Source organism: Onychomys torridus, chromosome 3 (assembly GCF_903995425.1).
Source record: "Onychomys torridus chromosome 3, mOncTor1.1, whole genome shotgun sequence".
NCBI lineage: Eukaryota > Metazoa > Chordata > Mammalia > Rodentia > Cricetidae > Onychomys > Onychomys torridus.
In genome coordinates, this window is record NC_050445.1 from 156604855 (window position 1) to 156617353 (window position 12499).

Here is a 12499-nt window from a genome sequence, read left to right on the forward strand (position 1 = left end):
CACACCTATGAACATATAATTTTTGACAAAGAAGCCAAATATGTACAATGGAAAAAAGAAAGCATCTTCAACAAATGGCGCTGGTATAACTGGATGTCAATGTGTAGAAGGCTGCAAATAGATCCATATCTGTCACCATGCACAAAACTTAAGTCCAAGTGGATCAAAGACCTCAACATAAATCCAGCTACTCTGAACCTGATAGTAGAGAAAGTAGGAAGTACTCTTGAACGCATTGGCACCAGAGATCACTTTCTAAATATAACACCAGTAGCACAGACACTGAGAGAAACAATGAATCAATGGGACCTGTTGAAACTGAGAAGCTTTTGTGGAGCAAAGGACACAGTCAACAAGACAAAAGGACTGAATACAGAATGGGAAAAGGTCTTCACCAACCCCACATCTGACAGAGGGCTGATATCCAGAACATATAAAGAACTCAAGAAATTAGACATCAAAATGCCCAACAGTCCAATTAAGAAATGGGTTATAGAACTAAACAGCGAATTTTCCACAGAGGAAGTTCAAATGTCTGAAAGACATTTAAGGAATTGCTCAACATCCCTAATTATCTGGGAAATGCAAATCAAAACAACTCTGAGATACCACCTTACACCTGTCAGAATGGCTAAGATCAAAAGCACAGAAGACAGCTTATGCTGGAGAGGATGTGGAGCAAGGGGAACTCTCCTCCACTGCTGGTGGGAATGCAAGCTTGTACAGCCACTTTGGAAATCAATATGGTGCTTCCTTAGAAAATTGGGAATCCATCTCCCCCAATACCCAGCTATAGCACTCTTGGGCATATACCCAAGGAATGCTCAATCATACCACAAGGGCATTTGCTCAACTATGTTCGTATCAGCTTTATTTGTAATAGCCAGAATCTGGAAACAACCTAGATGCCCTTCAACTGAAGAATGGGTAAAGAAAATATGGTACATATACACAATGGAGTACTACTCAGCAGACAAAAACAATGACATCATGAGGTTTGCAGGCAAATGAATGGATCTAGAAAAAAATCATCCTGAGTGAGGTAACCTAGACTCAGAAGGACAAACATGGTATGTACTCACTCATAGGAGGATACTACATGTAAAACAAAGATGACTAGACTGCTATACAACTCCAGGGAGACTACCTAGAAAATGGGACCTTAGGAAAGACCCAAGGATCACCCAATGACAGAGAAATGGATGAGATCTACATGAACAACCTGGATGACAGTGGGAGTAATGAAGGGTAAGATTTGAGGGAAAGAAAGCTTAGGGGAGCAGGACATCCCAGCTGGATCAAGAACAGAAAGGGAGAACAAGGAATAACAGACCATGATAAATGAAGACCACATGAGAACAGGAATAGGCAGAGTGCTGGAGAGGTCCCCAAAAATTCACAATGATACATCCTCTGTAGACTGCTGGCAATGGTTGAGAGAAAACCTGATCTGACCTAGTCTGGTGATCAGATGGCTAAATACCCTAACTGTCGTGCTGGAACTCTCATCCAATAACTGATGGAAGTGGATGCAGAGATCCTCAGCCAGGCCCCAGGTGGAGCTCCAGGTGTCCAACTGTCGAGAAAGAGGAGGGTCTGCAAGAGCGTGAATTGTTGAATCCAAGATTGCAAAAAGCACAGGGACAAATAGCCAAACGAATGGAAGCACATGAATTATGAACCAAAGGCTGTGGAGCCCCCAGCTGGATCAGGCCCTCTGGATAAGAGAGACAATTGAATAGCTTGGTCTTCTTGGGAGGCACCCAGTCTGTAGGACCAGGATCTGTCCTTAGTGCATGAGCTGGCTGTTTGAAACCTTGGGCTTACACAGGGACACTTTGCTCAGTCTGGAAGGAGGTGACAGGACCTGCCTGTACTGAATCCACCAGGTTTAAATGAATCCCTAGGGGTGCCTTGATCCTGGAGGAGATGGGAATGGAGGGGAGGGGCTGGGGGGAAAGGTGGGGGTGGGAGCGGGAGTGGAGAGGACAGGGGAACCCATGGCTGATGTATAAAATTTAGAACACATAATAATAAAGAAAAAAACAAAACAAAACAAAACAAAACAAACCTGAGACAAATCACCCACCTCACTTGGCTCTGTCTAGGATGGAACACTCTTGCTAGAGGCTGTGCAGGGTCCACACTCAGTTGGCTTTTGCTACAAACAGCAGAATCTTCACACTGGGATTTTGGATTGCAGCCTTTGCATTTCAGCCACAGAACTAAGGACCAAGGCAAGTGGAGGAAGCAGGTGCTGAGGCAGACAGGAGCCCAGCTCTCTGGGGACAGGTATGCCATGAGTGGGAGCCAAGGCTGGATTCAGTGGTCTCTCATGTTTAAACACCATGGAAAATTTAGCATTGGCTTTGCTGTTGGTCACTAGTTCATGCGCATGATTTACATTTTCAGATAATTGTCTCCACATCTATAAAAAGTACCCAAGGAGTGAGCTTTGAATGGTGAGTCTATAACCATCTCACTTTCCAGGGCAGTCAAGGTGGTGCTGTGGGAGAAAGGGAGCTGTGTCTGTAAAAGATCAGGTGTCCTTCAGAAAAAGAGGAGGTGACTGGAAAGGGCTAGAGGGAGACAATCTGGAAGGGACTGGACAGCCCAGCAACCAGAGACAACCTCTGGTACATATGAGGGACTGAAGGGGACAGGAAGACTGTCTGGTCTGATGCATAGGCCAGAGCACTCACAGGTTAGGCTAAGCATGCCATGTTTCTGATCTTAAACCAAGAGATCGTCCAAAGCCAGATAAAGAACACAGATACAGGAGACTCACTGGTTGCAGGTGTGAATTTGTCCTTGGCTTTTAGGGGAATCAATTAAAAGCAAAACCACCTGCCTGGCTTAGATACTTTTCTGTTGCTGTGGTAAGAAACCACGACCAAGACAACTTACAAAGAACTGTTTATTTGTGCTTACAGTTCCAGAGGGCTAGCATCCATAACTGTCATGGTAGGGAGCATGGCAGCAGGCAGGCATGGCATGGGAGCGGTAGTTGAGAACCCACATCCTGAGACAGAGCCATGAGGCAGAAAGAGCTATCTGGGTCGGGTGTGGGCTTTAGGAACCTCAAAACTAGTGATGCAACACCTCGAACAGGGTCCCAGCTCCTGATCCTTCCCAAACAACTCTACTTACTACAGATCAAGATTCAAACACCGGGGTCCATGGGGGCCATTATCCTTGACACCACCTCAATGCCTTTGGCTGGACTCAATAACTCGGGTGTTGATCTAATGAAAAAAAGATGAATCAACCCCAAAGGTGAATGCCTAAACAATGCTGAGTCCTTAGGAGCGGGATGACAGAAGATGGCATTCCTACTCTTCAACATCATTAAAAATGTTCCAATACAGGGCCCTGAAGGCCCCTAGGACAGAGGAGTTTCTGGTATGCAACTCATGACGCATTGCTCACACAGAATGAATCATGTTGGTGTACATGTAGAGTCATGACTCTAGATTTCAGTGGCACATTACTACTTACCAACATGGATCAAGTGAAGATCTGGGGCAAACTATTTCTCACTCTTAGAAAGTACATGATTTAACAAGAAGACAAAACCTGATAGATCCGAAAGCCACAGAAATGTCTGTGAGAGAATTAAAGAGTACAGGAATGTCACTAGGTGTTGGGGCGCACAACTTTAATCACACTACTCAGGAGGCAGAGGTGGGTGGATCTTTGTAGTTGGAGTCCAGCATATTCTACATAGCAAGTTCTGGAAGATGGGCAGTTCTGGAAGATGGCCAGCCAGAGTTCTATGTCGCCAGATCCTGACTTTTAAAAAACAAAGAGAGGAAAAAAAAGAGAACAATCCATTTTCTGAGATATTCCAAACACCTAATTACATCAGGAGACTGAGGCAGGAGGATTAATGTAAGTTTGAGGCTAGCTTTGGCCATAAAGTGAGACCCTCAAAAACTTTATTCTAATTATTGTGGTATTGTTTTTCTACAGAGAAAGCAAGTTTGCAATAGTGACTTACTTCACATGCTGAGTTGTTTTCTATTTTCTTCTGCCTTTGATTTCTTTTTCTTGGTCTCTAAAAATAAAAAGGGCAGGAGTTCAAGTTGATGCCCACCTGTTAACTTTTTACAGAAAAGCCAATTTTAGCATGAGCTAACAGTATCGAGGCTTTCTTTAATTTGAAGAAATCTGTGGTTTGAAGGCAGTGCTTATGGAGACTTGAAGAAAGTAGTTTAGTAACTACTTGAGAAAAGTAGTTTTCAATTATTATGAAGTCCAAGCTTTCAGTGAGTAATTTAAAAGGGGACACACTCAAAATATAGTCAGAAGAATCTTACTGTGGAAGGTGTATGTGTACACACAATGTATTTTCAGCACTGCAGACTGAATGCACTTATGTGCTCTGTACCGAGCTGCATCTCCAGTCTCTTTTTATGTATAAATTTTTGGAGATGGCACCAAGTTGCCTCCAACTAGCTGCACAGCAGCCCAGGCAGGCTTTGAACTCATAAGCCCCCAATCAGCCTCTTGAGTAACATTTTTTAAGCAGAGGATTATAGAACAACACGCTGCTTATAGTATTTCCCCAGTGAGTTCTATACTTATGTGTGCTCAGTGAGACAGTGATGGGGAGGTGGAGATACAGGCATAGGGAAATGTGTGGACAGAAAAAGACGCCGTGTCAATATCTGCCATCTTAGCCATGGGTGAGGTGACATGTGCTCTTCACTCTCAGGTACCTGTGGGGCTTGGTTTCTGCTCTCACTGATGCTCAAGGCTCTTGTATAAAACGTCAGACTTTGCACATAACCCAAACCTTTCTTCTGTACAGCCACACTTTAACCTGTCTGCAGTATTTGTAAAATACCATATACAGTGTGAATGTCCTGTGTGGCATTGTACTGTTCTTTAAGGAATAATGATAATGTATAAGGTTAGTATTTTATTTCTGAATATTTTATTCTGTGGTTGGTTAAGTCTGTGGGTGAACCTTAAACCTAGGAGAGATGATGGTATCTGAGTGGAACTGAAGGTCATATTGTAGAAACACAGTGTTTACATATGAACCAGTGTACCAAACTGAAGAAGGGTGCACTGAATGACACCAAACACAGGTTACTTCTGTGTCAGAGATGAGGTCATATATTATACTTGCAAAGTGAAAAATAAGTGTAGGCTGGTGTGGTGATGCATTCTTCAATCTCACCACGGGGGCAGAGATAAGACCCCCAGAGACCAGAGTTAATGTCTCACTAGCTACATAGTAATTCCAGGCCTGTCTGGGTTACACAGTAAGACTTACTCTCAAAAACCAACACCAACCAACCAGACAGAACATTCTAGAACAATAGCGAACTACTCTGGGAACAACAGGGAAAGCTCCCCAGGCATACCCGACCATTCAGAATTACCAGGTTTTGCTAGGTTTTGATTACAAATAACAACCCCAGGTCTCAGCTGTGAGGATGTGTTTGAGAATAACACCACTTCTGCTGAGTTCTAGAATGTGGACTGTGGTTTTATAATAACATTTTTAAAATTAAAAAAAAAAAACAGATGGTGGGGGCAGCATGCTGAGCCCCTCTTTACAGATGTTTCTTTAGTAGCCAAATAAGCATTCTGGTAGTGTAATCCTAATAAAACAACCAGGCACATAGTGACTGGATCTTTTACCTCAAAACATTTCAACACAGCACACATGCTATAAACTACTCTTTAGTGAGGAGAGAGTGTAACCCACGTATGGAGAATTATGTCATTAATGATCCATTTCCTTATACAATAAAAAATGTAATTTCAGGAATTCAGAGCATTCCAGTTAAATTAAGAAGGGGCTAAATATTTCAGCTTCAATTAGCCCAAGAAATTGCCATCACCTTCCAAGATGGAAACACAGAGTGACAGGGCTTCCTGTAAGTGTCTGAGGAGCTGCAACCCTTTGTTTCTTGAGATAATGATTTTCAGTATACACACACACACACACACACACACACACACACACACACACACACACACACACAAGAGACTAATACACTGCCAGCCATAGAAATACAAATGCAGACATTCCAAATTCTTAATACAATAAATTTAGACCATATAAAACAAGCAACAACAAACAGATGCTAGCCTGGACACATAAGGATTTTCATATCAAACCTGCACTGGAAGCAGTTTCTTATAGGAAATACCTTGATCCTAAGACAGATGACAGATCTAATGACCTGTAATGAGTAATGGCCCAGAGTCCAGCTTAAGGAAAGTCCCCTAGGTGTGATCTTGGGGTATAGACCTTATGCTGATGAGACTTTCAACATCTTATTGTTGCATCAGGCTCTGGTTTTATTTATTTTCTCACAGTTGGCTTTCATTGTGTGGCTCTGCAACCTTTAGAAATGATGATAAATTGTTATTGCCATAATAACATTGATGCTGAAGATGGCAGCAGCTGGTACAGTGCACAATCAAAAGTGAATTCTCACTGTAGATTGCAACATGGATCACAGCTGATGGGTCAAGTGCCTTGAGCAGTATGTGATGTAAAGCATGTCCAGTAACCAACTCTGTCGATGTACCCAATACCTGACAAGAAGCAACTAAAGGAAGAAGGGCTAGCTATGGCAGCAGCATGAGGTGGCTGGTTGTGGTCGAGTATCAGCAGGTAGGAAGCAGGGAGCAGACAGGAAGAGAGGCCAGCTTGTCAGGACTTTAAGGTCCACCCAGAGATCTCACTTCCTCCAGGGAGGCTCCACCTACCTAAGCTTGCCTATGGGGGACAGTCCAAACCACAACAGGAACATACTCTGGCTACCTGTCATTCTTGTCAGGACTTTCTCACTGTTAAGCCTAGCTGCAAGAGGACACTGAGAAAGCCATCCACAGATTTACGCCAACATTAGAAGATATTGCTTCCGGTAGTGATTCTCAATCTTCCTAACACTGAGACCGCTGTGGTGACCCAACCATAAAACTATTTCATTGCTACTTCATAACTGTAATTTTGCTACTGTTATGAACTGTAATGTAAATATCTGACATGCAGGATACCTGACATGCGACCCCAAAGACCTCTTGAACCACGGGTTGAGAACCACTATGCTAGAGGACCATGGATGAGATGCTGCAAACACACCTGCTGGTGAGTGGCCTCCTCCCTCATTTGGTGACTCTGTGCTCAGCAAACTTCAGCCCCACACAGCATTCCTCCCTGGATGCCCCGAGGCTTCCTTCTGCTTCCTTTTTTTCATTGCAAACAGTTTCAGGAGAGATGGGTCATTGTTTAAGAGTGTGTGTTGCCAGAGGACCTGAATTTGTTTCTCAGCAACCATATCAGGAGGCTCGCAACTGCCCATGGCTCTAGTTCCAGGGGAACAGACATCCTCTTCTGGCCTCCATAGACACTACACACACTGTATACACTTACTCAGACACACAAATAAAATAAATAAATAATTCTTAAAAAACACTCAAGCACATAGGAAATATCAGTAGATATTCTACCTGTGATGCAAATCTTCATCACCAAACTCAGTGAATTAGTAAATACCCAGGCATTAGTGAGGCATACTTTGGCTATCTGTGGGGGCAGTTCCTGAGAGGACAAGTTGGGGAACAAGACCTACCCTACAGGTGGGCATCACCATCCCACTGTTGGGGTCCCAGACAGAACAAAAAAAAAAAAAAAGAGGAAGCCAGCTGGGACTAGCATTGTCCTTTCTGTGCGCTGATCCTCTCAGGTATGAGGAAATAGCTAAGGCTTCCACCACCACTGCCAAGCTGCTCCTGCCTCCATAGTCACTGCCAAACAAACCCTCCCTGAAGTTACTCTTGGTCACGCCACCAAGGAAAGTCCTGAACACACCAGCCACACCATCACTCCCCACCCAGACTCAATGTTTCCCACCTTTGCATCGTTTCTGTGGTTCCATCCCTGAACTGCTGGCTAGCACATAAAGATTTTCCTAAGAACAGCCCAGGTAAGTACAGGCAACCAACACACAGGAAGAGAACAACACTTAACACCTAAAACTCCTGTCCTATATTCAAATCTGTCTCTTAAAAGATTTCATCTGTGCTTGCGTGTGTGCATGTGTGTATGCATGCTTTGTGTGTGTGTGTGTGTGTGTGTGTGTGTGTGTGTGTGTGTGTGCACTCACATGGTGCCTGTGTAGGCCGCAGGTCAGCCTCAGCTGTCTTCCTTCAGACATTGTCTACTTTTTTGAAGCCAGGTTTCTTGTAGCCCTGAGCTTGCCAGGTTGACTGGGCAGCTAAACGGTGAGTCCCAGGACTCCTCCTGTCCCCACTTCTCTAGAGGGGAAGTATAAATACCCTCACTGTAGGCCAGGCTTTAAAAAGTGGGTTCTGGGGTACAGAACTCAGGTCCTCACACTTTACTGACTGAGCTATCTGCCCTGTGTTTGTCGTCACATTTAAAAAGATGTTTAAGAACAGAAAGGTTCACAAATTGTGACTGCGCAGCCTGAGGACAGCTAATGTAGACACATAAACACTACTCAGGCCTGGAAATGGAACTGTCCTTATTGCACATGTAGTTTCTGGGGATGTCCCACACCTCCTCTCTCAGTCACATATGAGGGGTCCTGAAGGTCAAAGGAGGAGTGATGAATGTCAAAGTTGTGGGCAGTGAGCATGGCCACCTCCCTCACTGTGGACACAGCTGCCTGTGTTTTGCACACTGGGATTCTGCCTAATGTTATTTTTAAATGCATCTCTCTGCCAAATGAGGCTATAAGCTATGGCATGCTCAGATTACAGCCACTGTGTGAAACCATGTCTCAATGCTGGGATCTGGTTCCTTCTTGGTACAGAGTTCTAAATTTAGTTTTTATCAATAATCTGGGGGCATCTGATGAGCCGTAAGTACTCTCCCAGAAGAAGTCACACAAACACAATTTTACAGCAAATATAGAAGGCTCATGAGGTCATGAAAATCTAATCAGAGTCTAGGTTAAAAATGTCAACTCAGCCAGGCATGGTGCATGCCAGTACTCCAAGCATTCTGAAGGCTGAGGCAGGAGGCTATTCTGGGACATCCAGGGTACTCTATCTAGAAAATCAAAAAATAAAACAACCAAGACAACAAGAACCATCCAATCTAAGGTCTCGTTTAGTACAGGATCCCTGATTGAATAAGAATAATAACTTGGGGTCATGTTGGGTTGTTTTTGGAAGCGGTGGGTACTTTTTTTTTTTGCCACAGCATAACATATAGGACCACTTTTCTATGCAAAATGTATTTTTCACCAACCTTCAAGAATTACAACAGGAGTTTGAGGCAGGAAAATTGTCACTAGTTCATAGACAGCCTAGGATACTGAAATTGGGGGCTATAGGGTGAGATAGTTTCTCAAAAATAAATACACACCACCCCCCAAACAAACAAGCCACCTGCTGGCCATGTGGTTCTTTTGACCGATTGCTTCAATAGCAGTGATTTATGAAGAACTATGGAAGTTAGTTACTTTACCACAGCAGTGGCAAGTGAATAACTTACATCCTTGCTCTAAAAGCCTTTGTTATAATTTTTTAAATATATATATATATATATATTTTTCTTTATTATTATGTGTTTTAAATTTTATACATCAGCCATGGGTTCCCCTGTCCTCCCCACTCCCACCCCCACCCCCACCTTTCCCCCAGCCCCTCCCCTCCATTCCCATCTCCTCCAGGGCCAAGACTCCCCTGGGGATTCATTTAAACCTGGTAGATTCAGTACAGGCAGGTCTTGTCACCTCCTTCCAGACTGAGCAAAGTGTCCCTGTGTAAGCCCAAGGTTTCAAACAGCCAGCTCATGCACTAAGGACAGATCCTGTTCCTACAGACTGGGTGCCTCCCAAGAAGACCAAGCTATTCAATTGTCTCACTTATCCAGAGGGCCTGATCCAGCTGGGGGCTCCACAGCCTTTGGTTCATAATTTATGTGCTTCCATTCGTTTGGCTATTTGTCCCTGTGCTTTTTGCAGTCTTGGATCCAACCATTCACGCTCTTGCAGTCCGTCCTCTTTCTCAACAATTGGACACCTGGAGCTCCACCTGGGGCCTGGCTGAGGATCTCTGCATCCACTTCCATCAGTTATTGGATGAGAGTTCCAGCACAACAGTTAGGGTGTTTGGCCATCTGATCACCAGACTAGGTCAGATCAGGCTTTCTCTCAACCATTGCCAGCAGTCTATAGAGGATGTATCATTGTGGATTTCTGGGGACCTCTCCAGCACTCTGCCTATTCCTGTTCTCATGTGGTCATCATTTATCATGGTCTGCTATTCCTTGTTTTCCCTTTCTGTTCTTGATCCAGCTGGGATCTCCTGCTCCCCTAAGCTTTCTTTCCCTCAAATCTTGCCCTTCATTACTCCCACTGTCGCCCAGGTTGTTCATGTAGATCTCATCCATTTCTCTATAATTTTGATGAAGGGTCCCCGAATGTCTTCATATATTGAAGGCTTAGTCCCTGATGCAAATAATGTTCAAAGGTGAGAATCTGAGGGAGTGGATCTGAATAGACTGGAAAGATAGAACTGTGGAAAGCAGGGCTGGATGGAGAGCAGAACTCCTCAGTGGTTGTCTCTTACACTTCTAGACACTGCTCCTTTTTGTTTCGTGGTTGCTGTGAGGTGAACTATTTTTACCCACCATACCTTCTGTCATGGCAAAAAGCAGGCAAACCACACAGGCCTCCCAGCTCTACATGAACCAAAATTAATATATTCAATGAGCTATTTTTCTCAGGTAATTACCAGAGACAAAGAGCTAACACAGTCTGGCACCTGGGTCTGAAGAGCTTTTAATACTTAGTGCGTGCATGCACACACACACACACACACACACACACACACACACACACACACACACACACATACTTTCTGCCTCCTCCCTCTCCCCTCTCTCCACCCCTTCATTGCTGTGGATATTGCTCTGTATAAATAAAATGCTGATTGGCCAGTAGCCAGGCAGGAAGTATTGGCGGGACAAGAGAGAAGAGAACTGGGAGAACAGGAAGGCGAGTGAGGAGATGCTGCCAGCCGCTGCCGTGAGTACAACATGTAAGATACTGGTAAACCTTGAGCCATGTGGCAAGGTATAGATGTATAAAAATGGGTTAATTTAAGATGTAAGAACTAGATAACTAGAAGCCTGAGCCATTAGGCCAAACAGTTTAAATAATTTAAGAGTCTGTGTGTTTACTTTATAAGTGGGCTGCGGGACTGTCGGGGCTTGGCGGGAGCTGGAGAAAAACTCTCCAGCTCCACCTTCATCTCTTCCTCTCCCCTGGAATTTGCATGCTTTTGGCTTACCTGGGGCTGATTCAGGCTTGGCTGGCTGAGCCATCAGCTTTGTATCCATCCAGCTTTCAGAAATGTCTGAGTCATGTGATTCAATGAGAGAACAGTAGGGATGTGGAGAGGCATAGGGACTGCGGCACCAAGGACTCTGATTAGGTAGAGTGGATGGCCAGATTTCCTTTTCTCTGTAACAAGACAAAGGCCAATTTGAAATCTAAAGGCATTTTATACAGTAGCATTAGTATTGGAGTTGAAATAAAAAAGAAAGCCTATTTTCAAAAACCCAGTGTGGTCTGGAGAGATCGCTCATCAGTTATCTGCACTGGCTGCTCTTCCAGAGGACCTGGCTTCAGTTTCCAGCACCCACATGGTAACTCCAGCTCTAACTCCAGTTCCCAGATGCCCTCTTCTAGCCTCTGAGGGTACTACATGCACATGGTAAATACATACATGCAGGCAAAATACCCATACACATGAAATAAAAAAAATGAATCATAACAATATTTTCAAAAACAAGGAGTATATCTTTTCTGGATCTTGTAGGCAGAGCATTTATTGCATCACAGCATTTTCTTGAAGAGGAATGAAATCCTGCAACTCTGTCTCAGCTGGCTTGAGGAATAGGCATGCTTCTGTTTCCACTTGAGCCTGCTAAGCACATGGAGACAATGTCACCTTCCCACCCCTCTACAGTTGCCTTGCCTCAAATAGCACACAGTGCCAAGGAAAAGATAAGGGCCCCAGTGACCTCATGATTATCCACCAAAAATATCACCCTCCAATGTCTGCACATAGGTGTCTGCACGGGAGCCATGGCCAATTGACTGATGAACCATACATCTGCTTCCCAGTCCTTCCCACATGCTCAGTTACTGACGGGGAAAGGACACATAAATAGGCAAAATGAAGTACCTTTACCTCACGAGAGAAGGGTAGATGTGCTCTATCTGACATTGCGAGGACTCTTTCTTTATTGATTCTGGCTTTTCCTTACTTATGGAGGAAGTAGATGTTGCTGTCCACCCGAACACATGGCTTTTCATTGTTGGAATCACTACTGAAGATCTCTCAAATTCAATATCAGTCTCTAACTTCTCCCATGCTTGCTTCCAGTGGATCGGAGTGTACCAGGCAATGGCCTAATAGAAATGAAGAAGTTCTCAATATAAAATATTATTGGAGTTGTATGTATTCACTTCCATAGGCCTATTGCATT

General features: G+C 44.0%; 1 protein-coding gene across 1 annotated transcript in view; it reads right to left on the minus strand.

The window, feature by feature from the left end:
- Positions 1–4037: 4037 nt before the first annotated feature.
- Positions 4038–12499, minus strand: part of Lmntd1 (lamin tail domain containing 1) — a gene marked incomplete at its 3' end in the record, with an annotated part of 37435 nt that continues 28973 nt past the window's right edge. The window contains exons 6-8 of the mRNA XM_036181995.1: positions 12202–12422; positions 11296–11468; positions 4038–4057 (exon numbers count right to left, since the gene is read on the minus strand). Coding sequence (XP_036037888.1) covers positions 4038–4057; positions 11296–11468; positions 12202–12422 — 414 coding nt within the window. The remainder of the gene's footprint in view (positions 4058–11295; positions 11469–12201; positions 12423–12499) is intronic.